Genomic DNA, 27993 nt, shown 5'->3' on the forward strand with positions numbered 1-27993 from the left:
GCTAAAATTGCATTTACATGTACATCAAGAGTATGCAGCAGCTTTTTAAAGATGGATCATGGTCTAGGTTGATTTTGTTTGAATTTTCCAAGACGAAAACACTCAATGATGTTGTCGGGGTTTATCTGCACTTTCATACTACTGAAGGTCTCTAAAACAGCTTTAAGATCATTTTGTTGTTGTTCATATCTAGATACTCTTGAGGGACACTCATCAATACCATACAAAACATTAGATTTCTGGTCAGGTGCTTGCTTGACTGTATTTCTACCCAAGACATTTGAGGTAACTTGAATTTGATCAACTAGCTTAGTCTCTCCTGCAGCTGCAAGGTTTCTATTTTATTGGACAAATCAGACATGGCTTTTTCAATGATACTGTGCACAGTATATAGTTGTTCTAAATCATAGGATAAGGTTGAGGTAGAAGCTAAGTCAGGTAGAGATAATCCGGCCTGGTGTTGTACCCAGTCATTTGTCAGACTTGAAACGAGCTGAACAACCATTAACACTACAATAGTACACACAATTGTTAATTGAAGATAGAGCTTCAATTGCTTTGTATTGATCTTGAAAGAGTCCATCATAACTACAAAATTGGCACAAACAGGTGGCAACATTACCTTGTTCTTGCTAAATTTTTGGAGTGTTGAAGCAATTTTTTGCATCAACATGGAAAATCTGGGTGGCTTTTCAAGCCATAGTTGAAAAACAGTTCTTCCCCATATGCTATGTCTTTCCCCAATTTTTAGGTTGGCATGTGGAGGCTTTCCTGGTATCATCTTGATGTTATTTCTTCTGTCATGGTTAATGGGGTCATTGATAGATACTGCTGCATCAAACACATATGTCTATGTCGCATCCAAAACAAAAATACCCAGAGGCATTGTGTTGGTCTCCCCATAGTCTGGTAGTTGAAGATCATAAAGGCACACAGCCCAGAAAAGTGATATAAAAGCACTTTTTTGCTCCTAAGTACAAAAGTTAATGGAAAACAACATAGCTATTCAAAATCCCAAAAAATCCACTTTAGGGAAATTTTTTTACAGGATTTTAAATTTTTGCTATATAACTAACTGTATTTTAAATCCAGTTTTAGGCTAATTATGGTGAGTTTATTTTGTGAAGCAATATAGCTTTACTGTCTAGCTTATAAACATAGGTTGAAAACTGCACTGCAAATAAGTTCCAGGAAGACTGTTGTGTTATCTGTCAATTAGGTTTTGAAGGTGAAAAACCAGTAACTGTAGCATGAGAATTATGAGCTTAAAGAATACTGTATAAATTCAGCTCAAAGCAGACTGAGTGTTTTTGGTACACTGATAAAAGCTGTTGTAGAGATCTTTCAGTACCTTACAGCAGTGTTGAGTATGAAAATTTTCCCAGTGTTAAAAAGTTTGCCACTGTTTAACTGGAAAAAGGAATGTGTACTTTGTGGAAGTAAAGCTAATTTTGATACTTGCCATCCAGAAAGGTCAAAAGTACACAAGATTACTACACTCCCTATTGAAAATAGACTACTTGAATGTTGCCAAAGGTGAGGTGACTAATGGGGAATGGAAGTTCAAGTGCGCTTTCATGGATGTTTTGATTTAGTTGCTGCAGAGGCTGTATATCACTAAAACTGCTATTCAAGATTTATGTTAAGTAAACAGATGGGTAAATATTCTCAAGAGATCAAAGTAGACCACTAGATCAAGAAATGCTACAATCATTTGAAAAATTGTGTCAATGGTTACAACTAGAAGGTGGCACTGGGTTGTCACTCTTTCTGAGCTGCATGAGAAATTGGGAGAATTAGCATCAGGTTCAGAAGTCTTATAAGGGTTTTATATTTTTTGCTGAGGTTGAAGGACGTCACAATGTTGTTTGTTTTAGAAACATAGCCAAGTGTATTGTCAATAAAAATGGTACTTGGAGAGAAAAGAAGATGAATCTGAACATATAGTTAAAACACAGATTAGAGGAGCTGAATACGATATAGCATCGTATCCAAGTAGTGATGAAATCAACAATATCAATTGCAGCAGAACACAGGTTTCACAACTCTTACAAACTTTCTTGAGAACCATCATTTCACCAGAACTGAAGCAGGCTAGTATTGGTCAGTATATTGTGCAGGCAGCATGACCACAGTAATGATGCCTATTCTATTTGGACTAGGTGTTGAAATTGATCATATTTTTGGGTCCAAGTGGCTTATAACACAATTGTCAAGGTTAAGATTTTCTATCACCTATGATGAAGCAGCAAGGTATAAACAATCAGTAATCCAGGGTGAAAATTCAGACAATTTGCTAGCTGAGTATTTTTACCTGGTGCCTTTACCCAGTGGGTTGCAGACAATGTGGATCACAGTCTAGCAACATTTGATGGGCAGGGAACTTTTCATGGCATGGGTATCATTGCTGTTTCTACTCCAAATCAAGATCAATTGTTTCCCTCACCATCAAGGGTTGTCACTCTACCACATGATATAGAATTACACTAATTTACCTATTTTGGTACAGCAGACATGGCCAAAATGCACTCTGTGTGTAGTATTTCTACCGAGAACACTATTGCAACAGTATAACTTAGTATGAACGACTACATTATTAGACTCTCATCAGTTGTGAACTCATTTGATGTTTTATGCAATCATGATGCTCTCATGTACTTTAATTCATTTAAGAAGTGTTAAAGGTAGGAAAACATACTGTACATACTATTCAACCATAATATAACGTCCTGTGTTATGTACATGTACTGTACATATGGTCAAGGTAAACTTCGCATTAGTGCATTAGACTACCATATAATAAGAAAACCATTGCATGTAGTTGCTTATATGTATTGTTATACATTTAGTGATAGACATAGCTATCTGGTTAAAAAGGCCATTGGAAGCCCCACCCATTTTTAGATATACCACTAAAGCTATGAAAAAGCAATACAAAAATGATGAACCTTGTCTTATTTCGTACACGAATTCTATAGTTTACAATTACTTACATAGATTCTGTGGTTTATATACTATTATCTGTTTCACTGCCATACAAAATTCCCTCTAATAGTGACCGCCCCACAGACTTTGTCAATGTCTGCACACGTACTAGTCCTGACTCATACAGTAGGATGGCAAACCTCTGAATAATGTGTATACCATGTTCCATTGGACCATTTGGTGTATGATACAATAGTAACAGTACAGTTATGAGTTCTGGCAGTGCATTTCAGGTATTCCATGCTAAGCCACTCCCAAAAAACCTGGAATTGGTGTCACAACCTGAATTTGAAAAGCTGGGCAATGCTGCAGGGTTTGTGTCTTAACAAGGATCTTAGATTGGGACCTTCAAGTATCATGCTTACTAAGGCTAGCAGGGAGGGGAACAGATTCTTTCTGATAACTCCTGAAAAAGATTTAGCTTTCCAAAATATATGGCCATGCAGTTATGATCAATTTTGGATGCACGTGCATGGTGGATGACATCATTGTTTTGGCTGGTAACTAGCTACAAAACAGGTATTGCACTGTGAGTTGAACAGTGTATGTAGAATGTACTTTTAATAGTTGGTCACACAACTGATACTGGCTTACTCTCATGTTGAATGGACATTAGCATTAGTTGTAACACTTTTAATGCTTTAATGAGCAGTTGCAAAGAAAGAAAATGTCCCTGGAAGGCAGAAACTTTGCAGTCACACACACACACACACACACACACACACACACACACACACACACACACACACACACACACACACACACACACACACACACACACACACACACACACACACACACACACACACACACACACACACACACACACACACACACACACACACACACACACACACACACACACACACACACACACACACACACACACACACACACACACACACACACACACACACACACACACACTTAATAAAAATGTATCGTTGCATTTTTAGAGAATTAAAGTGTATGTTCATTGATACAACATGTAGCTGTGTTCCATGGTGACCAGAAATTTACCAAATAAATTGATAGATTTACTTGAAAGTAAGGCTGCAGCTGCTGTCAGACCTTCAGTGCTGGTCACTGTAAAGTGTTAATAATAATTTCCATCCTGATTATCAACTTGGTTGTCCTGCCTATTTCAATGTCTCTATCCGCAGCACTACTCAGCTTGCTCACATTTCTTCCTTCACTTCCTGTGCTGGGGCGCACGCGGCTACTGCAGCTGGAAAGGTAGCTAATGATACGAAGCACCTTGCTACTGTGGAGAAGGCAGGAGGTGATTTTATTCCACTAGTTGTGGAAAGTTTTGGGATATGAACACCTTTTGCTTTGTCAGTTCTTCATTCTATTGCTGATCGTACCACCACCTGTAGTGGTATTTAACCTAAAGTGGCCAAAAGAAATTTACTTCAACAACTTCCCATGTGTTAATGGATGAATACTGCTCGAATGATTTTAAGGTATTGGGCTCTGCAAGGTGGTGATGATGACTTTACTCTTTTCCCTGTAGTTGTTCTTTCTTCATTGTATGCAGTTGTTATACATACATGTGCCAGTGCAGTGATAATAAAATCTACTCATACAGACAATATAATAATTTCCTGATTGCTGCACAATAATAATTATTAGCTATAGTGCTTCTCTGCCAATCTATATGAGCAGATTCATATGATATACTACAGGTATATAAGATAATAGACACCTTTTTCCTGTTGGACTGTTTAATACTATACCTTTTCCAATTAGATTACTACTATAAATTCTTACAACTAATAGACTTGACATCAATTTGGTATAGAAGTGTGCTTCAATTGATATCCCATAAGTGACTAGATGTATGAAGTGAATTGTGTCTTGTAGCAAAGATGCAAAAGGAATTGTTTACATGTGGCAATATAAATCTATTAACAATAAGCTTTCTGAATACCTTTTCAATCTGGATCTACTTTATAGCAAGAGTCATAATTGTTTAACAATGACACCCTCATTGCTTATTGAATTGACCCCAGACAATTACACAATACACATTTAGGGTCCATACACAAGTTCACATGAGATCAATGGATGTTCTGTTGTTCTTAAACAGAAACTCAAAACAGAGCTTACAATAAAAAAAACCTGTGTAGTTAATTTCACATTCATTGTGCACCTATCAACATCATGTCCCAGGGTAGGAGATTGACAAATTCTAGTGTCAAATTCCCTAGGATTGGTTCTGAGGTTGTTAAAACCCCACCTCCTAGAAAGGTTTCTATAGGGGATTTACCTACAAAAATAATTTTTGGTTCAACAAGCTGCCGCCATCAACACCCCAGGGGTGGGGAAAGACATAGACCTCAAATCTCAATTGGCATATATGCACCTATCATTGTTAAGTCCTCATGGGTGGGACTTAGCAATGATAGGTGCATATCATGTTACTACTGTCCTGAACTAACCAGGTCGTCTTATCCTTGCAGACCCACTTTTAAATTAGAGACCTCCTCTGAAAGGGGTACTTATATAATCATTAAACGCTACCCCAGAGAATGGGTCTGCAAGGACGAGAGTTGCATGAAGCTTCTCAAAATTTCTCACCATACTGTTTATGTAATGTATCCACACATTCTTATAACACAGGAAGGTACAGTATAGGAAAGAAGCAGAATGGAGCTGAGACAAACACTTACCATGTTAAATACAACAGTACATACTGTCAATAAATGCCAAAATTTTATTTATGTACAAAAGCATAATGATATTATTAGAACTCTCTCTGATAATATATACACATAATATATCTGGAGCCTCATGACACTCCCATTATGTATGTATAAGTGTATACAACAATAAAATGTTCTGTTTGGACGATGGATATTGTTGAGACTGAGTGCCTCCTTCTAGTATGTCTGAAACGAGAAAACACAAGTCAATAAATCCACAACGTTTATTCTTCTTGTACTAAACTGTACATTTAGGAGCTAGCTTAGCCACTACATATGTATTGTGTATACATCACTAAAATAATACATACATTGTGGAGTCCAGACAATCATATCCAAGAATATCCGGAAGTGTGGATCACGTGAAGGGCAGGCTTAGAGAAGACTCGTGAGAGTGGCAGCTTCAAATTGAACTTAGTCACAATTTCAATAGATTACTGTATTTTAATTTATTGTTATATTAAGCCACTCAATAAAGTCATTGTTAGTACCCGTAGCAGGTGGTAGCAGTCACAGGGAGCGCCTTACACATGTTCTAGACTGTAAAGACCACAAAACCTGGCACTGATGGTGGTATTGTCAAACTAACATAACAGCTTCAAGCTAATAGTCATCATAGTTTCAGTGTTACATGATGATCATCTGTGACTCATCTCATTCTACACTACACTTAAGAATTAGAAATAATCACAGTAGGGAAGGCAATGAGATAATAATTAAACAGCAAACAGGTCTGGTTATGTGTGACTAGGAAATTACAAGTACACAAAATTCAGAATTTTCAACTAGAGTAGGGACACAGTAGGGATATAGGGATAAATCACAGTAGGGATATAACACTTCTTATTGTTTTACTGTGATTTAATATCATGCACTACTCCAGCTTGTTTCAGTACTTTTTATTGATGTGCTATGGTCCCTACTCTAGTTGAAAATTCTGAATTTTGTGTACTTGTTTGCAATAAATCAACACCTTTCGCTGTCAACAAAGATGAATGGGACACAAAAGAGGACACTGGTAAGTCCATGAAGAAAGCATTGTACATACAGTGGCATGCTGTGTCTGGCTGAAGTGACGTGGAACAGTGAAAAAATTAAGCCCGTAGCCTTACAAGTTACGCTTGTCTGAAGGCATCAGCAAGTGTCAGTCGGTCATTATTCTGTTTATAAATTTTTTTATCTAAAAAATCATCAACTTATTGAAAGCGTTTCAGTTCAATCTCTTGTTAGGGCTTAGTTTTACCTAACCAATACTGCTGCATTGTCGTCAGGGAAAAGTGAGGCTGGTTTTTGGGTTATGTTTTGCCACACCCAAACCTTTGTGGTCCCTACTATACAGTATTGTATGATGGTACAGTGAAACTAGTCTATTCTTGAAATTAAAATTTCCTCAAGCGGCCACGTTAGGTGGATCACATCGTGCACAATTGACACTTTAATTTAAACAAAAGTGGAACAGATTTCACCGTATACTCAGTTCACCAACTCACCACATCATACTGACAATCTTCTGTCCAGTGGTCATCGAACACTGCAAAGTGAACACAGACATGACACACATGTTTCCATAGTAACACATTTCAACAATGTGGGTTTCAACAATTATATTCAAAATATTACTAACACAAGTGTTTCCCTGCACCACAATACAGTGTAAAATCCTCGAGCAGTACCACCTTTTGTATATTACACCCCCAGACCAGAATAACTTTTGTTATTTATAGAACAGGTAACCGTACAGTGTCAAATTTAACAGGGAAAAGAATTTGGTAATATGGCCATTTTCCTTGCCATGCAAAGTCATGTGGACTAGTAATATTCTGAAGTCAGACATTTGTCAGTATTTGACAGTGAATGATTTCATCAAAAATTTCCCTTGTCAAATTCTTAAATACATAGATAGTCCCTGCTTGAAATGTTGTGTATGTTACATGCAACTAACATGACCTCATGTTATAAGTGTTGGTGTACAATCTATGTTTCAGCATACTAGGATATGGGATATTTCCCTGCATATTACAAGTATGTGCAACACTGTGAGTAGGGGTGTACAAGCTAACAGTTTCTCCTGTTTCCTTCACTCACTTTCACAGTTTTCACAGTAGGGTCGTTGGGAATGTCGGCTACCATGATGCATGGATGGTAGCGGTGATTCTGAAGTCTGTGCCTGCAGGGGACAATCATCTGTGTCATGGTCATCAAAGGTGTCACATATGTCACAGAATAGCCTGGGGGCAGGCTGCTGATTGAAGGTAACCTCTTCATCAGAGTCCAGTTGGTAGCTATGGTAATGAGATGGATTATCACAAAATCATGTGTGTATACTGTGCACATATCTATAATGAACACAATCATCATATAAGAGCAGTTCTAGAACCCAGTATTTTCTAAGTTAGAGGTACACACACATGTAGTAGACCATATGTACACAGACAGGCCAACACAATTGGGTGGATAATACATTGAGGCAAAATAAGCATAATATTTTATAGAGACATCACTCACTCTTCCATTACATCAGGTGGAGGCCCCAGTCCTGCCAGTGCCTCAGCTGCTTCTAGTTTACCCTAAATAAAGCACATCACTGTAATAGTAATACCAAGATGTATGTACAATACACTGCAACACCGTACATACATAAGGCCCAACTACTTTGTTGATACAGCCAATAATATATTGAGTGTGCTCAATGGATTATAATGAGCTCCAACTCGATATCTTTTGGTGTAACTATAGTAATGGATGGCCTTGCCGCTCCTATACTGTTTGCTATGGCCTTGAATTGTATACATAATGGAACACCAAATTTCAAATCAAAATGACACAGAAAGGCGTGCATACACACTCAAAAATGTCTAGGGTACTCCACAGACAAAGTATTACTAAAACATCAGGACTAGGACAAAGCATGAAACTTTGTGTACTAGAAAGATCCATTCCTGGAATGTGTACCAACCTGGAAGTCTTGAATAACAGTACCAAGGAACTCAATCTGCTGGTCTGACTCCTTCACTTTCTGTGCCATCTCATTCTTCTCCACCTGTACTTGTAGTAGCTGAGACTGTAAGGCCTGTAACCGTGACGATACCCCCGATGCTATGGAAGAAGAGATCCATTACATTTCACAGTGACAAGACTGTATACTTGTTGTGCCTATGTCTTCTGCTATATCTGTTGATCTTCTCTTCTCTTGCTCAAGTGCCTTTTCTAATGACACCGTTAACTCCTTCACTCTCTCCTCTAGTAACAGTTTTTCTTCTTCCAATAATGCTACTTCATGCTGTGGATGGAACTGGCATTAACTATTTGTATGTAATGGAAACCACACACACACACCCACACACGTCACGCATGCACATATGCACACACACACACACACACACACACACACACACACACACACACACACACACACACACACACACACACACACACACACACACACACTTACAGTATTGCTCATGTATTCATTGGAACCACTAGCATATTCTGACAATTCAGCAATCTACAGAACAAGTGATTTAGCCATAAAAGCTACTCCATAGCTCAAGTCTGACTACCTTTTCTTTAGCTCTATTCAACTCAGACTCCTTCAGCGTTAAGCTACTCTCAGCAGCCTCTGTCCTCTGCTGGATTGCCTTCAGCTCAGCACTATGTGTAGCTTCCATTGACGCCATCCTGTGGGGGAGGAGAACAATAACTTACTATTGGAGTAAGGTCTGACACTGACGTGGATGTCAGAGTGACAAGGCTCAGTTGTTAGGTCAGCATGTAGGGAATCCAAGGAAACAAACTTGGAAACTTACAAAAACTGTACCACTTTGTTATTGTACACTTTGTTGAAAAAAATTATGCTTCTATAGTTGAACAGTTTTACTTGATGGACCTATTCTTGGCATTAAGTGTCTGGGTACCATATCTGTACTTACTGGGCTTCATGGCTAGTGACTTTCATCTCCAGCTCCTCAACTTCACTGCCCGCAGCTTTTAACTGGTCCTCCAACTAAAAAATACAATACTCTGTAACAATAAAACATTCCCTTAGGGTCCAAAACCTTTTGGTTTATCTCTCTGGCCTCTTCCAGAGCTTCCAGTGTCGACTTGGACTCCTGTAGCGTGTATTCTGTCTCACTATTCAACTTCTCCAACTTGCGCTGCAACTTTGTATTGCGTGATTCAGATTTCTCTCTGGTATGGAGCAAGGTCAATGCAGCAAGCAATGAGGACTCACTCACAGTTTCTGCTCTAGAGACAACCTGTCTTGTTCCCTTTGCTCTTGTATAGAGTAGAGCTCATTCTGTACTCTCTCAAGGTTCTCATTTAGGTCAGCAAGCTGTGAACCAAGTCAGAGACACTACTAATATTATACCACTATAGGCTACAATTTAGAATTTACCAATAACTTGAAATGAAAATTTAACCAGCACAGACAACTCAACTGCACTCTATTTACCTCCACAGCAACCCCAAAATTATTGCTTTTATAAATCCCACATCTGTGTTCGTTATTTTCCAAATGTGTTGGAAACTCCTCAGGCCAGCTTATAATCAACACAGACATATATTCAAATGTGCTTTATACAAGGAAACACAGTAGTGTATACTACACAACATGTAGCATAGTACCTGCATTTGAGCAGAGTCATATTTCATGTTGACTTCTTGCACCTTGTTCATTGCCTTCTCTCTCTCTTCTAGTGCTTTAGCCTTCTCCTTCTCAACCTTTGAGCAGTTCTTCTTCAAAGTGGCACAAGTTGTTTGTAACTGGTCTCTTTCTGCCAGTGCATTATCTCTTTGTTCCACAATGCTCTTGTTTTCCGACGATAAGTTTGTCATTAATGCCTGTAGGAACAAGTACACAGTACATTACCATTGTGGATAGCACTAGAGGGAGTATGTGAAATCCCTGCAATACAGAAGTTAATCCCAAGTCTCTTGATTTTCTAGGTCAGTGTAAATATGGGACGTACCATAACCAAGTACCTGAACTTCTCCAAGTGTCCACATTGATGTACTAGTATATTTGACCAACGTATATTATCACTGATATACAAAAATATCTACACTTGAATAACTGTTGCCCATATACATGTATAGACTGGTTTACCAAACCATGATCATAAAAATGACTATTCAAATAGAGCATCTACTAGAGTAAGTAGTCATTTGCTGGGACCTATTTGACATGGTAAGGTGATCTTACTAACAAGGCAGACATTTTAAAAACTTTACAATTATAACAGCTACCTCTTTGTCAGCTGCCAATGTTCTCTGTTCTGTTACCAGCTTGTTTCTCTCAGTAATCACTGTATCTCTTTCCTCGATCAGTTTCTCTAGTTTGCTGTTAAGTTCTTCATTGAGCAGAACACACTTTCTCAGTTCACTGTTCTTCTCCTCCAATAGTGTCTTAGTTTGCTCCTGTTGTTTCAGCACTGCAGACACCTTTGACCTCTCCTCACTCAACTCCATTGCCATCTCATCAGAGGTACTAGATGATCCAGCAACTTTAGCCTAAAAAAGAGTTAATACAGTCAGACTGTCTCCTAACCAGTGTATCTATTTTGTGCCACCAAGAGAAAAGCAATTTGTGGTACTACAAACACGAATATACATATAAACACAACCAGTTGCAGGGGTCTACTTTTAGGCATACACAATAGCCCCAGATAAACAAGCTCAGGGTCTGAATAAAAACCTTTAGTTTGTAAATACTAATACATACACCGCTACACATACTCACTTCCAATGATTTATTTGTGGCAGACATTTCTTCAAGTTGTTCCTGTGCTTGTTGCCGTGACACTTCAGCCTGTGACAACTGTGTTCTCAACTCTTCAACATCACCTGTGAGTCTATCCATAGCCTCCCTGTGTTTGGTAGCAGCCTCCTAGCAACACATAGCTTATTAATAACTCACTAGTCACAAAAGACATGAAAATTTACATAGTATACAGTATCACAACTGGTTCAATGGCAGTATCTTCACTGACAGCATGCACATGAAGGTCTAACCTCTTTCTCCTGTTTACATTGAGTTTTATGTCGGTCATATTTCTTTTTTGTCTCATCCACCTGAGCTTTCTATTTAGACAATTACCAAATATACATAGAGATGTACTTTAGAAAGTTTCCTTGAATTTATTCAAGGAGATATGGTACATGATTAAGTACATATGATACTCACCAAATCATCGATCGTGGCATTCAGTTCCTTAACCTGCGACCAGTAGTTGGTCTTGATCTTCTCAATCTCCTGACTACAGTTATCCTGAAATGGGACACAACGTCACATGTTGGTAAACACAATGAAAAAAAAATAGCAATGATGAATCTTGTGTGTGTACTGAACTTCTAGCTATCAACACTTTTACATACAGAGCTCTGTTGAAATACTCTAATAGAACATACACCCAGCAGTATTCTAATAGAAGAGTCTTTCCAATTTCAGATAAATGTGAATAAGGGTCTACTGTACTATACAATATTAGCAACCTGGAGAAGAAGCACTATTTTTTGACAACAGCAATACAGTATGTATGATACCACAATGGATACAGTACATGAGTGCCAAACAAGGAAGTTCAGCCTCTCATCCACATGACAAGTACACAAACCTTTTCTGCTGACAACTCTCCTCTGATTTTGGTGCACTCCATCACAAGTTCTGAATTGGAGTTACGAGCTTCATTCAGTTCTCTACAATTTAATTATACACACATAACTTGTTTGTCTAGTTCAAGTCATTCACTGACAATAGCATCCAAATATGGGCATGGTTAATGGTGTGTGTGTGTGTGTGTGTGTGTGTGTGTGTGTGTGTGTGTGTGTGTGTGTGTGTAGTGTGTGTGTGTGTGTGTGTGTGGTGTATGTGTGTGGTGTGTGTGTGCGTATGTGTGTGTGTGTAGTGTGTGTGTGTGTGGTGTGTGTGTGTGTGTGTGTGGTGTATGTGTGTGTGTACGTGTGTATGCGTAGTGTGTGTGTGTGGTGTATGTGTGTGGTGTGTACGTGTGTAGTGCGTGTGTAGTGTGTGTATGTTGCGTGTGTGTACTGTAGTGTGTGTGTGTGTGTGTATGTGTGTAGTGTGTGTGTGTAGTGTGTGTGTATGTGTAGTGTGTGTGTGTGACTGTGTGTGTGCGTGACTCTGTGCGTTTGTGTGTGGTGTGTGTGTGTACGTGTGTAGTGTGTGTGTGTGTGTATGTGTAATGTGTGTTGTGTATGTGTAGTGTGTGTGTGTGACTGTGTGCGTGCGTGACTCTGTGTGTGTGTGTGTGTGTGTGTGTGTGTGTGTGTGTGTGTGTGTGTGTGTGTGTGTGTGTGTGGTGTGTGTGTGTGTGTGTGTGTGTGTGTGTGTGTGTATGTGTAGTGTGTGTTGTGTATGTGTAGTGTGTGTGTGACTGTGTGCGTGCGTGACTCTGTGTGTGTGTGTGTTGTGTGCGTTGTGTGAGTGAGTAGCATAGCCAAGTGGTGAGGCAGCATAGATAGCGAAGTGGTTAGGGAATCTACCTGGTGATCGAGAGGTCCCAGGTTCAATTCCTGGTTATGCCACTTTGGTGTTGTTTCCTTGAGCAAGAAACTTTACTCACATTGCTCCAGTCTACCCAGCTGTTTAAATGGGGACCTGGTGTCAACTGGGGAAGCAGCCCACCCAGCTGTAAAATCTAACATCAATGGGTACCTGGTATTAACTGGGGAAGCAAATGCCCAACTCGCTTAGCGGTGTTGAGGTGCTCTGCGACCTCTCTCCGTGAGATATGAACAGTCCTCCTGCGGGTTACTAGCCCTACCCCAGGAAGATTTGCCTGCACAAGGCTCAAGGTGCACAGGCATCCCAGTGCTGGCCCACTGGGCAGCAATAACTGTGTTTTGTACGGCTGCTGTAGGCTTTGCTTTTTTTGCTTTGTGTGTGAGAGCATACATGTATAACATCAATTACACCTTTCCTTATCCTTGAGCTGCAAGTCCAAGAATGACAGCTGCTGTGAAGAGTCTCCTGTCTCGGATCGCAACAATGTAATCTGCTCCTCCTAAAGACACACAAAAACACTCTAAACCCTGTTTATAAACTCTTCACTACAAAACATCTAAAACTACTTTGCCTTCTAGTCCTACTTTACACAGCTCACCAGTTTCAATTTCTCATCACCAAGCACTCGACAGCGTTCCTGCTCAGTCTGGATGGTTACAAGTAGTTCCTCAGTTCTCTGCTTCAACTGACTAGTACTGGAGTTGAGTTTAGTGACCTTCTCAACTTCTGAACTGACTCTTTCCTCTAAATCTGAGCACAAGCACAGTGTATAAGCACTACACTGTACTAAATATTGTACACACACAAAGCAAAGCAAAATCTACGGCAGCCATGTAAACAGCTATTGCCACCCACTGAAACAGCACTGGGATGCCTGTGAATCACTCAGGTACTTTAAGCCTTGTGCAGACAAATCCTCGTGGGGCAGAGCCACAGGAGGACCGTCCAGGTCTCACGGAGAGATTGTGGAACCTGAAAAGCTTCACAACGATCCAAGCAAGACAAGGACGATTAGGCATTTGCTTCTCCAGTAAACACCAGGTACCCATTGATGTTACAGCTGGGTGGGCTGCTTCCCCAAATGACACCAGGCCACCAGGTCTCCACATAAACAGTTAAGTAGACTTGGGCAATGTGAGTTTCTTGCTCAAGGAAACAACACCAAATTGGCGTAACCAGGCATTGAACATGGAACCTTTCGATTACCAGGCTGATGCTCTAGCCACTTGGCTACATGCATATGCACGCATGCACGCACACACACACACACACACACACACACACACTACACACACACTCACACATACTACATGGGTGCTGCCACACAGCTTACCAGTAACGTTGACTAAAGCATTATCTCTCTCTTTGGTAACACTCCTCATCGTTTCCTCCTAATGGACATAATGTACAGCATCACATCTACACAGATAACAGCTACCGTACGGAGGGAAACTTTGGAGGGGGGAAAATTTGGCGAATCAAGCAAAATATCACTGTTGGCGAAATAAAATTTGGTGAATTGTTAGCAAAACGCATGCCCTATTTAATTGATTAGCTTACTAATCACTGTTGCCTGAAGTGAGAACTGGAGTGCCACGCCTCTCAGCGGCGGAGTCTGGAGTCAGCTACCAACTAAAAGGTAATACTATATAGACAGTAGATCTACACCCTCTGGAACAGTGAATATCGTATTTAATATGTAGGACTCGCTACTTGTCACGCCCGTTTCCAATGTGAAGGTTTGAGGATACCACATGTACAGTAACTAGCTACCTAGTGAGGTAGTCGAGCCAGGCTTGGCTCTAGCGTAATGCTTGGCCCACTATCCCTTGGTTGAGTAGAAAATTGATTAGTTCCTAGGCTTGCTTTGCTATTTTCTTCGCCACCAAAATATTTGGATGGGGAAAATTTGGCGAATTCATGGTCATTCGCCAAATTTTAATGGCGCCAAAGTTTCCCTCCATACGGTATTGCTAAGTTACCTCTGTTACCCCAAATGTAAATATTATGACACACTGTTCAGTTAAATAATAGACAGGCTTCATTAACTGAATAGTGTTGCTGAATAGTTGAAACAAGTGTTTGGATAGAAATTGAAGAATTGAAGATCTGCTCATCCATACGTGCATACTCTAATAGAACATCCCATCAGTAAAGCACAAGCAATAATAACGCGAAAGTCCCCACTTGTGGTATGTGAATAAGGCCAAAATAATGAGGCGACCACAATAATGAGTGCATGATGTTCACATTGGCATGATGTGGTCTTATCACTAAGCAAGGTTTCCAATATATAACACCTACTATAGATTATTAAGAAGGGTGTCCCTCCAAAATCTGTGATCAATATACATCAATGGTGGTGAGTTGTATTACCTGTTGTTCTGCCCTAGCTATCTCATCATCGAGAGCTGCAGTCTTCTCAGACAGTTGGTCATTCAAGATGGACATTTGATCCCTCAGCTCTAACACAACAGTGTCTGTCTCTTGTGTTCTACCGGTCAACTGCTGCTTGTAACTAAGTGACAAATGGAAACGATGACAACACAATGAGATTTATACTTGCACTACTGAACTGCTATAAAGATGGATTCGTATGTTAATTGTAAAAGGCAGAGGGAGAATTTACAGTTTGCGTTTGGTAAAATTTCTTGTTTATTTGGTTAAGTCCATGACACTTTCTCCACTTTCAAACCCCTTAAAGTACCAGTTACAACTTACTGCCTCACCAAATAGTCCACTTACATTTCTTTTTCATTCTGTAGAGCAGTCTTGGCAATATTCAGTTCTTCTTCATAAGTTGCCATCTGTTGTTCTAGAGCAGTTCTTACTGCCTCACTGGTTGACAGTTGCTCATTGTTGTGTCCCAGTTGCTCCTGAAGTTGTTGAATCATGTGAGATAGTTCAGTTGAGGAGGATGTCGCCTGATCAAGGTCATTGTTTAGTTGCGTTGTCTTGTTACACTCTACTTCAAGCAACTCCTAGTAGTAGAATTGTGGTAAAAAACACACACACAGTACACACATACCCGCATACAGTAGCATACATGCACACACGTGCGTGCACGCATGTACGCACACACACACACCTTGGTATCCAACAAGGTTTGGTTAAGTTGCTTGTTCACATTCTCCTTGTCCAACATCTGCTGCTCCAACTCACTGATTCTACTGCTGACCTGGTCATTGGCTGAAGCCTGTGAAGAATATATTCAGTGTTACTATGCTTAGAGACATATATATTCCCTCCATATTAGGAAAACTACATGCCTTAGAAACCACATGTATTGAAACCACAACACACCGAGTAGGCAGTAGCTAGCTGGACACAACCCACCTTAGATTGTTGTAACATTTCATTCAGTAGATCTTTCTCTTGCTGGGCAGTACGCAATTGTTCCTCCAATTCAGTGACACGGTCGAGTGTACTAGCAGAGTCAGCCTGAGAATTAGATATAGAGAGGGAGAAAACTTGTGTGCATGCGTACACACGTATATATCACCACAGAATATCAAACTTCATCAAAATTACCTTCAATTGATCAATCTTTTTCACTGCTTCTTCCTCCATTTGAAACTGAAGGTCCTCTAGTTTCCTACAGTCAGTAACACATGCAGCACCTAGCCTCCATATCTCTCGGCCAGCCTACCTGGTCAACGCTGACACTTGCTGGTTCAGATCTTCCTTTTCATTCTCACTCTTCTCTTTAGCTGCATGTGACTCAATTAGTCTTTGCTCACTCTCTGACAGAAGCTGTGTGTAGAGATGGAAGACATGTACAAAATACATTAGACCAAACACAGACAGACAGACAGACACGACACAACGCACACACACATGCATATGACCAAACACAAACCTGGGTCAACTTCTGCACTTGTTCCTCCACTGACATACCCCTGGTGTCCAACTCCTAACAAGAGATATAGACAATACAGTACTTCCTTTAGACCATAATATACTTGTAGATAACAGCTTCTAATTTTCTCATTCACAAATATCTACCATATAACTGTTTATTTTTGAAACAGAAAATTTCGCACAAGAAGCAAAATCTGAATTTCAAGGATTTTAATTTCGAAGAATGCATATTTCGAAGTCCAGATGGATTTCAAATAGACGGAAATTCGTATTATAGTATTAGTAATATGAAAATGCATGAATGTTTACCAAAAACTGACTTACTGATGGTCCCCATCCCTGTGCACTGGAGGGAAGACTGAGGGAGTCTTGAGTGGCTGAGTAAATTCACTGGCTAGTGATCACGTTCGATAATAGCTAGCTATCTACCATAGATTCTAGAGGAGATGGCATCAATTCCCATTCTGCTTTCTGGTTAATGATACAGTTTACCCACTATCATCAGCAATACTGAGCTAAAACACAAGTGAATTGTTGAAAGTTGGATCGGTGCTTTCAATTGTGGAAATTTACTTTCGAAGAGCAACCGGACATGGGGATTTATTTTTGAAGAGAAGGGCCTCTTCGAAATATCCAAAAATAAAAACCATTCGAAAATTACCAGCTATACGGTATGAACACAATCTACACATATTCTAGCATAAACATGCACTCAATATGAGCCGTAAAATAGCACATAATACATCATGTGTGTGTATATCGCAACGTGAGTGTGTTTGTGTTGTATACATACACATACCTACCTGTTGACGACCTCCAGACAATGCAAGAGATTCTGAAGTCACAGATCCGATAGTAGAACTACTCAGTGTATGCCTCAGTGGAGGAGGGGCCCCTCGGTTAAGTGATGAAGAAGGTGACACACCAAAGGAACCGCGAGGTGAGCGCTGAGCTGATACCGAGGTTGCTACTGTTGCTGCGGCTACTGCAACAGGATGTTGTGGTGTCTGAGAGGTTGGGGGATGATTGACTGGAGCGGGGGCTTCTCCCGCAACCTTCTCCACTCGTGGGAGAGGAGCAAACAGGCCGTGCTGAGGAGGACACTGGAAATACCTGCAAGTAAATTTAGAAACGTGGTGGTACACAGCTAAATAAGCTCCACCCACAGCATATAGTGACTACTAAAAGTTGAATAGTTTAGAGCGATACTCTTTTGTACAGGTGGATATTAAGAGAAAGTTGCACTACTGTACATATGGAATAGATGGTTATACTGCCATGTACCTAAACACGTTGAAGAAGTAAAATAAAACTGAGAGCATAAATTTAATAGGCTGCAGCACAAAAATTGGTTCTTACATAAGCTTCAAGTCAAAGACAAATCAATGGTAAGTTATTTGACTAATTGCCATATTTGTTAAAACTTCATCCCTCCAATATTTGCCATTTATGGCAAATGAAAAGCAGCTAGTGTGTACAGTACATGAAGTAACCTACTGGCATGAATTGTACTACTGAAACTTTCACTATCAAGGATTAAGCAGAATTTTAGTAACACAAAAATCCTCAGTACATGAGATATTGAGCATTGTGGACCAACTGCCCTTTGCAAACAAACCAAATCATTGTCTCTAAAAAATTTAGCTACATATACAATATTCATGTACCTCTTGCCAGCGACGGCCCCGTCATTCTTCCCAATTGCTTCATCAAGTTCAATACCAGCCCAAATGCCTTTAGCAAAGTCTGTTCTGCCAACATACTTTAGCAAGCCCATCTTAGCTCCACCTACCAGCACCCTATCCCCCACCTGTGTGAGTGGAAGAGAGACATAAACAGCTTCTAAAAGTTAATACAAACACATTATTTATGGTAGAACACAAATAGATTATGTACTTTATCTATTGTGATAAAAACTTAAATACTAGGCAAAGGACCAATATTCAAGTTTATGATTTTGAAATGGAATGTAAGAAAAAAAAACCTTCCCCAGGAGAGGCTTGAACTGCCGACCTTCGCATGTCTAATACTGCCTATAAGTACAACGCGCTAACCCACTGTGCCACTATGATAGTGTATGTACAAACAACAATCATAAACTACAAACTTCGCTACTTTGTGAAATACTTCCTCCAGAATAGGTATGTGCTTGAGAGTAAGAAAAAAAAATCAAAGAACTTATTTTGTCTTCAGTATGCTGATACTTAACATCTCCCAGTGCATGCATGCTAAGGCTGTTGATATGGAAGGCACTTTAAATGACATCACTGCCAGTTGGTATGTGTGTAGTGTTCATGTATTCCTAGCAACCAACACATACAGAACCCTGTAATATATAGTACACAATACATACAAATACATGTGCACACAGACAATCATTTCAAACCAGTACCTGTAGTTCCCTTAGCTTCTCTTGTACAATAGCAACAGGTCCTTGCTCCACATTGTTACGAGGAGCAGCATTAGTTACAGGTGCAAGTTGGTTTGTTACTTTAGGAGGAGGTGGAGTGGGTGCAACAGTAGGTGACTGGATAGGAGTCAAATTATGAAGACGTGCAAATAACCCATGCTGAGGTGGACACTGGAAATAGCTGACACCTAGCACTGTTCCATCATTCTTTCCTTCCGGCTTCTCCATTACCACTCCTGCCCACACTCCTTTAGCAAACTGTGTAGGCCCTAAAAATGCAATCGCCCCCGGTTTTGTTCCGCTAACCAACACTGCATCACCGACTTGAAAATTATGACCATCTTTGGGGGATGGCTTGGTGGCTGTTTTTTGCGGCTGTGATCTAGAAGGCTCTGGAATAAGTTTCTGAGGTCTGGCAAACACTCCATGGTTCGGTTCACACTGGAAGTACTGTACACCCTGCACTACACCATCGTTCTTCCCCAAGGCTTCATCCAGTATAACTCCCGCCCATTCTCCTCTTGAGAAAAGTGTTGTTCCCAGAAATGCTATCACTCCAGGTCTGTCTCCGCCAACCAACACCCTGCTGCCTACGACAAAGTCGTGCGCTACTTCAGACATGGAGCTTTGTACAGATGTGGTGCTTCTGGCGTCGTCTTGAGAACGTTGGACGTGCAAATTTGCTTGATTCGGGGTGGGTCCACGGGGTCCTGGTGCACGCTTCTTGACGGACGCCTCGTTGGGTAGATTCGGTCTGGAACTGGGAGGCGGCATCGTAGGGCGAACTAGCCCTCCCGGGCGAGTTAACTTTGATGGTGCTGGGAGCCTCGACATGTTAAGTTTTCTTTAATCTCACAATTGCAAATGGCATTAAATAGAGAATAATTTAAATAAATACCAGATCGGACGTTCTAAGAGAATGCAATGCGATCCACAATATAAGTAACATCAGCTTGTGAATGTCACCAACAAACGATACAAAATATCACAGCAGGACAGTTCGCTATACATGTACGGCTCTCACAGGAAATCTCATTTAAATGTTTTAACGCGACTAAACCCACAATCGATATTAGATCTATATCCCATTAGGGGTTTCCCGAATCCTGTTGCTGGCTGTTTGGCCTCGGATGAGCCATGTCGTCATATTTGACTAACAATAGCGAATGCCCAGTGAAGAGATGTGACCTAGGAAACGAGTTTGTGAGTTCACTTGTATGTGTTGATTGCGAGTAGACTAGGCGAGTATATGCACTGGTCAGCACATAGTATATGATAGAGATGTCACTCCCCCTACAAACAACTCGACTGGTTTCCAAATCCAAAGTAGAAGAGCATCTGCTTTCAAGGCCATAGCTAGCCCTGGTGGCTACGGCTCAACATCTAGTGTTACTAATTATTATGCAATACTCTCTACTCGCTACTCACCTTCACAACAGAACCAGGCACCACCCATATACAGTGCTTTTTTCCACATGTCACGTATTCCTCGACCTGCAGCAGTCATCTTTGCTATGTGATCTGCAGCATATGCAATTTAGCTATAGACATAGATAGCATCAGTGAATATATACTACGTACGTACGTAGAGTCTTACTATCTATGCTATCATAGATGACACTTAACAATGACACATGTCATCATCAGTGTTTCTTTTTGTTGTTATACAGTATGTCTGGTATGACTCTATTGCTGGTATCAGGTTTATCACATCATCACTGAGGTGAGGAGTTTATAATATAGCTAGTGTTGATCTATATACAGTGTACAGGAAACATAGTATGCATCACGGGAATATTGTGTCATACGTATACATACCAGTGGGGTTTGGCAACCAAATTTTTTTTTAAACACATTACAACCTAATCAATCAAAACATGAGCAAAACACCTTTTCATAGCAAACTATTTAACTTCTATTTCACACATTTTATTTTTATTCCACAGCTAGTTATACACCTAGTACGTGCTGCTAATGGTCTTGCTTTGCTGCAACCATTGCATGGTCAAACAGTATACATGTGCTCTACACTATTGTATTCTCTGTGTAGTGTGTTAGGAGCTGCTTCTATTGTGTGGATGTCCTTGATATCCAGGAGGTTGAGAAGCTCTGAGGTAATGTTATGTGTATCTAACCCAAAACAGCTAAAGGGTGCATGTTGGTTTCAAAACTGCAGTTGTGAAAAACATGTGAGAGTTAAGGGTAGAGATGGCTGCAGTGATGTTATCAATAAATTTGTAACATCACTGCAATTATTTCATGCCTACCACCTTTAATATTGCAACTATTATCAGAATGGGCAATCCTCTTTACAGCCTTTTGTCTGATATTTTACTCAACTATATTTTTGTTTTCTTTTTCGATGGCTAAAGCTTTCTAGAAATTTCTATATAGAACTTACATTTTTGAATATTTAAAAAAGGTTATGAAAACATAAATAAATATCTTGCCTCTATCCAGACTCCATCAAGTTGCAGATGCATGAAATATGTTCCCGTATACTTGTTTGTTGCTTGCCTGCACTGAACTCTGTGAGAGTGCATTTGTACAGTCTATTGTAGCAAATCATGGTTGCACGCTAGAGGAAGAAGGGCACATCATGCAGAGATATGCAATCTTTCAATGGTAAGGAGTACTGCATAGGCCTTGCTACAAAAAGGCTCACACAACGGAATCTCATGTTTTTATTGTTGTATGGCTTTTTTTTCTTTACAGAACTGTTTTCTATAAATTATAGTAATGGCAAAGCAAACTTACAAATTTATTGAGGTGAAGGGCGATTGGTGATCTGTGGAATACGGGTTCAGTTAATTAATAATAGGTCGTGGTCATGCTCAGTAAACATGGCTATATAAGTTATAGCACAAAAAAGTGGACAAATTTTGAGTGGAACAAAATAATATTATGAGTAATAATGTAGATACACCTACCAATTTCTTTTCTGTTGATACTCACTAGTGGACCTATTCTCCTTACAAAGAACCACTAAAGGGTTGTTTCGAGGTGAAGGATGCTTTCGAAGGTGGTTTTTGGTGTATGTTCTATTAGGATTTTTTTTTTTTTTAAACTGGGCAATCCCTATTATGAACCACTACCATGGTTTATGATTATACCAGTTACTACCTAGCTCTATTTTGTGTGTCTATACCATTAACACTCAACACTGTGTAGGTCCATCCAATCTTTATGATCTCCCTGGCAGACTTGTTTCTCTCACTACTCTACATTGTGGGCAGTGGATTGTGGATATTTGACAACCCTTATGATTCTGTTGACTCTGGTGTTAATGGAACCAATCCCACCAATGGCCTTTGTCTCTATTTATCGTTCTTCAGTACAGTAAGAGCTTTTTGTTGCATCTACTCTTTGTGTGTGTTGTGTGTGTGTGTATGTGTGTGTGTGTGTTTACGGACTGTGGTATGGGTGGTCTTAGTTCTGAGGATATACCAATAATATCAGTCTTTGGTCTTATGCTAATTAAGGACTCGAAAAAGGAAATACAAAAAGAATAAAATAACTAAATCTGCATTTTAAGTGTCGAGGATATTTCCGGTCATTAAAATTTGTGTGTAAAACTTTTAGCAAGTGTTTTAATATACATCAGGGGCACACCCAGGGGGTTTCCAGAGGTTTCAGGGAACCCTTTGGATTTTACACACTACTTGAAACATTGAGGAATTGAAACTTCAGGTTTCTAGTATCTGGAATTTATATCATACACGTTTTAACCTTTAGTAATAGTTTTTCACAATACTCAGGCAGTATAAACTACTCTAATATAACAGTCACTTAGAAAACTTTTCCTGTACTTACCATTTAATTCCCATAGTACATGATATTGTTTATGTATGTATAACTTTGTGTTTCAGTGGATGCACTTGGCCAGTACAAATATGACTGTCCTGTATGCATTTTTTGCTTTCCTTGGTCTACGGAAAACTTTGTTAGATATACAGGTACGTAATGCATTGGTGTTGTCTATAGAAATTGTATGCATTAACATACACACACTATACAGTACATGAAGTTTGCTTATGTGTTAAGTTTGGAGGATTTGTTCATTTAATGGTGAATGTAAGATCATAATTGTTAGTTTCTCATCCCTGCCAGCATCACCATTTTCCTAAGGATTTTTTGCTATTGGTGGCTGAATGCAGCCACTGAGCACCTTTAAAAGTTGGTAAATAGCTAGATTAGTCGAGAAATTACATTTTGAGCCAAGCGAGCAGTTTATTTCAGCTAGCTATCTACTAAACAAATTAATCCGCCCTCTTGCGTTAACATTTGAGAGTATTGGAGGGGATGAGAATAATATAGTTACATTTATGTAGCCTAATCACCCCAGACCATCAACAGGTTACAGGTTTGTCATACTCCACTATAATATCCTGTTGATATCTCTCCTCCTCTTATATGGTATATTTTGTGTGTTAATTAGGGGATAAGGTACAGAAACTACACTAGGTGGATCACACTGATTAGTTATATAATTGCATGGTAAGTCACCACGTGCTGCATTATACATTGTACATAGTGTTGTTGTACAACTTCAGGAAATAATGCACCTTTTGAAGCAATGACACATATGTAGACCTTTTATTTTGGTAGGGAACAGCTGTTCTGTTGGAGGAGAAATTTATAAATGAAATTTGGTTTAAATTCTCTATTAGAGTATTAGATTGTTCTGACAGACTCTGTCAGCTTCTCAGCCCTGTCCTAGAAATATAGTTTCAGCAAACTTCACACTTTGTTCTCCAACTCCTTGTCTCATGCACCTTTGTGTATACACAGAAACACTGGTCACAGTACCAAACAATTATTTAGCTCAGAAGTATTAATTTTAAATTTTCATCTACTGTACAGCATATCTGTACCAGAACTACACTGTAAAAACTGCTTGACAGCAAAATGTCCCAATACGGACACCATTATCACCAGTGGTGTCCGTATAGGCGTCCTGTGGACACTTCAGTTTTTACAGTGTTAACATACCTGTAATTAACATACCACTTGTGTTGGAAATATTATTACAGTTTTCTAACAGCATAGCTACAGTATGTTGGAAATGCTTTTAATTTTAATCAATGTTGCTCATACTAGGCTTCAACCGGTGGTAGTGACAGTACCAGTGTTTGTGATCACCGTCATTAGTACAGGACTTGTTGATATATCAAACAGATGTGGATGTTGGTAGGTAGCTGATCAAGCTGATGGTTAATGTGTGTGTGCGTCCCGTCCCCTACTTTGGCGTTGCACAGATTATAACTACAAAGATTTTCTCACTTAGTTGTGTTACACTGTATCACCCTATTGTTTAATCAATCTAGGGCATGAATCTCTCTCTACTACACTTTTACATTTTTAAGTACAATATAGTGCATTTATGGAATGTATTTGTGAAAAATAATGCACAATGATTTTGTTTACTTCAGCATTTTTGGGTATACCATTTTGTTTCAGGACAATCCCTGCTAGTAAGCATGTACTATGGAAGTATACAGTATTTGTTAAAATTCATTTGGCAGCTAAATGTAGCTAGTCTACAATAGGACAAAGTCTAATGGAATTGTTTTCTAACATGTATGCATGACAAATCTTGGCCAAATACAGTGTCTTAAAATTTTGGGAAATATATACTATGGTAGTGATGTAATAAGAATGTGTATTTTTAGGTGTAAACCCACAGCTATTAATGGACTGCCATGGTTGTGGCTGCAGAATACAAAAGTTAGTCTATAAATGTCCATGATTGAGTATAATTAATGCAGCCCTGATGGTCACATGCACACACACACACACGTGCGCGCATACACATGCACACACATACACTATACACACACACACGCACACATGTACATAACAGCACACACACACTACACACACACACTACACACACACACACACACACACACACACACACACACACACACACACACACACACACACACACACACTACACACACACATGTACATAACAGCACACACATACTTATGTACACTGTAGAAAGGCAAAGTGTACATACATTTTCTGTGTCTAGTAATGATGGTCATTGTGTAATTCACCCAGCAACACTCTCCTTATGTGGAAAAGCTGTTTGACTACACCACTGGAATGTACTGGATTCTGATTGTCAACTTCTCAGTGAGCTTGTTGTTGTTACTGGTAAGTGATGCAGCATAATGAACATGTAAATTCATGCTATGCATACAGTTGATACTATAGAGTGTACCTCACAAATGTACTAATAGTGTATGTATGTGTTACTCACCAACTATATGTCTCAGAGAAGTAGGACATGAGCATGTGTACTAGTATAAGAAGTCACTATGTCAGAAAACATTTCATGTGAACCCTGTAGAAAATAGTGATGGAGGGGGTCACTGTGGATTAAGTATAGTGATATTCGAGTTCTACATTATCAATGGTATACATATTAGCCCTCAGAAAACACACATTATAATAAATTGTCATTGTGACAACCATAAATATTTTCAGAATACCAGACCTTGTATTATAAACAATGCTGAGGCTAATTATGTGTACATGCAAGCTTATGAGTAGCATTACATGTGTACTATGTCCAGCTATTCTATGGTTTGGTGATGTGGTACCTGAAGAAACTGAAGGATATTGGAGGTGTGTTACATATTTAGCAAATGAAAACAAACGTGCATGTAATTTTACAGATTTTTTCAGCTATTCTGTCATATATGTAGCTATAAAAATTTTCATTTTTCTAAGTGTAAATTTGCTGCATTAACTTGCAAATTGATCCATCTAGTAGCAATTTGTCATAAGTAATGATACATTATGGCATACGTCCTAATTTATTACTATTTTATTATTATGCAGGAGCACTTTACAGAGAAAATGACCGCAATTTACCAGTGAAGTCATCTAGTGCTAAACTAAGGATGTACACATTCTTAATGATATTTATCATAACAGGATTAGTCAGTAAGAGATTTGCTAAATACCTTTTATCATCAGTATCAATCTGGTATCAAGAATGTTTATTTGAATGTTACAATTACTTCATTTCTTTTCAATGTGTATTACTGGTAAAGTGTATTGTTTTATATATTTTAGTGAATCTAATGTTATTGAAAACTGTTCCTACAGATTTTATATTGGTTTGTGACTCTGTTGAATTTGTTAATGAAGAAAGCAGTCATCCAGGCTCCCACGTCAATAATGCTAAGCACAGAGAATTTGCAGTCCTCTTACTATTACAGGTGAACAGATTTTTAGTGTAGTATTAATTGCTTGTAGATGTATACTTCTTTTAACAAATTCCATGCAGCGTATTAACTTTAATATTACAGTCACTGACAGTGTCACTCCAAGGATTTCTAAATGCCATAGTCTATGGATGGACTAGACAGGACTTTGTTGTTGAGCTGAAATTTGGTGCACAGAGTGTGTCTGCAGTGAGTGCATTTTGTGTGTTGTGCAGTGTCGCAAGAACTCCATGTAGTGTCCAGTCCAATTAATATCTATAACTCCTTGCATAATTAGTGAACCAGCTATGCAGCTATGCAGCAGCTATGCAGCTATGCAGCTATGCAGCTATGTAGCACTGTTTGACTTGTATAAATGGTATTAGCTTTTTGCAAATGCATCAACTCTGCAGCACATACTTGCCAGTGAATGAGGTAAGCAACATTTACTCTGATTTTAGTCATTGCATACACCATTACTGCTTGATACAATTTCCACCTAATAGGGAAATAGCTTTCCATCTCTTTTTCTTTTTTGCAGCCATGACCACAGTGATCGACAACAAATGCATTCTAACTAGTTAACAACTGAGGAATTACACTTGTAAAGGCTGTAAGACTGGTGTTTGCAGACACCCTCATCTCTATTCTCTCATCCAGAGTACTCTCTGTAATTTGACACTGTTTACTGGACCAGTAGTGTATGTGACACCACTAACATTTAATCACAACATGCTGAGTGTCAGTTTATAGAGATTTTTATAAGGGTGAATACTTCTCCCTGTACCTCCATCAATTTCCACCATGTACTGCAAACAGTGTACTGGCCATGTATCTTGTGTACACTTTGATGTTTAGCCAGCAAAGTAGAATTTTTAAAAAAAAGTTTACTTAACAGATAACCCATGTATGCATTGCTACTTTGATTTAAGTTGTCCTTTCTTTAAAATGAGTCAAATTATCTCCCAAGATGAAAAACAAATAGCGTGTTTATGTAGGTCTTGTTTCCAGGATACTACATCAGTGAGACCAAGAAGAAATAGCTATCAGAGTTTACCTACTGATCCAAGGAGTAGAGCAGGCAGTACTGCTGTAAATGACAAAGACTTTGCACAATTCAGCCACTCTTCATCTAATAAGTTTATTTAATATTTTATGTGTGTTTAAACTTCACAACGTCGCAAATGATGTACATTAAACTGTACACTGTACTCACAAGTTCAGTGGAATCGAAATCAAAAGTTCAGGTATGACAAGGTGCATGCATGTGCTTTGTTATCAGT

At 39.2% G+C, this 27993-nt stretch overlaps 2 protein-coding genes across 2 annotated transcripts; one reads left to right on the forward strand and one right to left on the reverse strand.

The window, feature by feature from the left end:
• Positions 1–5664: 5664 nt before the first annotated feature.
• On the reverse strand, positions 5665–20553 carry LOC136243925 (CAP-Gly domain-containing linker protein 1-like). The gene is made up of 30 exons (XM_066035467.1): positions 19472–20553; positions 18747–18889; positions 17883–18192; positions 17078–17131; positions 16868–16971; positions 16750–16813; positions 16555–16659; positions 16307–16414; positions 15964–16199; positions 15595–15736; positions 14552–14609; positions 13817–13968; positions 13629–13717; positions 12308–12389; positions 11878–11961; positions 11706–11774; positions 11434–11580; positions 10941–11204; positions 10320–10535; positions 9929–10026; positions 9749–9881; positions 9623–9696; positions 9254–9371; positions 9145–9198; positions 8838–8973; positions 8650–8789; positions 8199–8260; positions 7779–7975; positions 7184–7224; positions 5665–5879 (listed from the first exon to the last, which is right to left on the reverse strand). The coding sequence occupies exons 1-30, from the start codon at positions 20321–20323 to the stop codon at positions 5871–5873; spliced, it is 4341 nt and encodes a 1446-aa protein (XP_065891539.1). The 5' UTR covers positions 20324–20553; the 3' UTR covers positions 5665–5870.
• On the forward strand, positions 20536–27921 carry LOC136243926 (transmembrane protein 116-like). The gene is made up of 14 exons (XM_066035468.1): positions 20536–20692; positions 21160–21212; positions 21540–21603; positions 22661–22828; positions 23359–23445; positions 23928–23986; positions 24590–24679; positions 25162–25216; positions 25557–25652; positions 26075–26126; positions 26343–26447; positions 26613–26725; positions 26816–26920; positions 27722–27921. The coding sequence occupies exons 1-14, from the start codon at positions 20627–20629 to the stop codon at positions 27857–27859; spliced, it is 1251 nt and encodes a 416-aa protein (XP_065891540.1). The 5' UTR covers positions 20536–20626; the 3' UTR covers positions 27860–27921.
• The last annotated feature ends 72 nt before the right edge of the window (positions 27922–27993 follow it).

Source organism: Dysidea avara, chromosome 14 (genome assembly GCF_963678975.1).
Source record: "Dysidea avara chromosome 14, odDysAvar1.4, whole genome shotgun sequence".
NCBI classification, from domain to species: Eukaryota; Metazoa; Porifera; class Demospongiae; order Dictyoceratida; family Dysideidae; genus Dysidea; species Dysidea avara.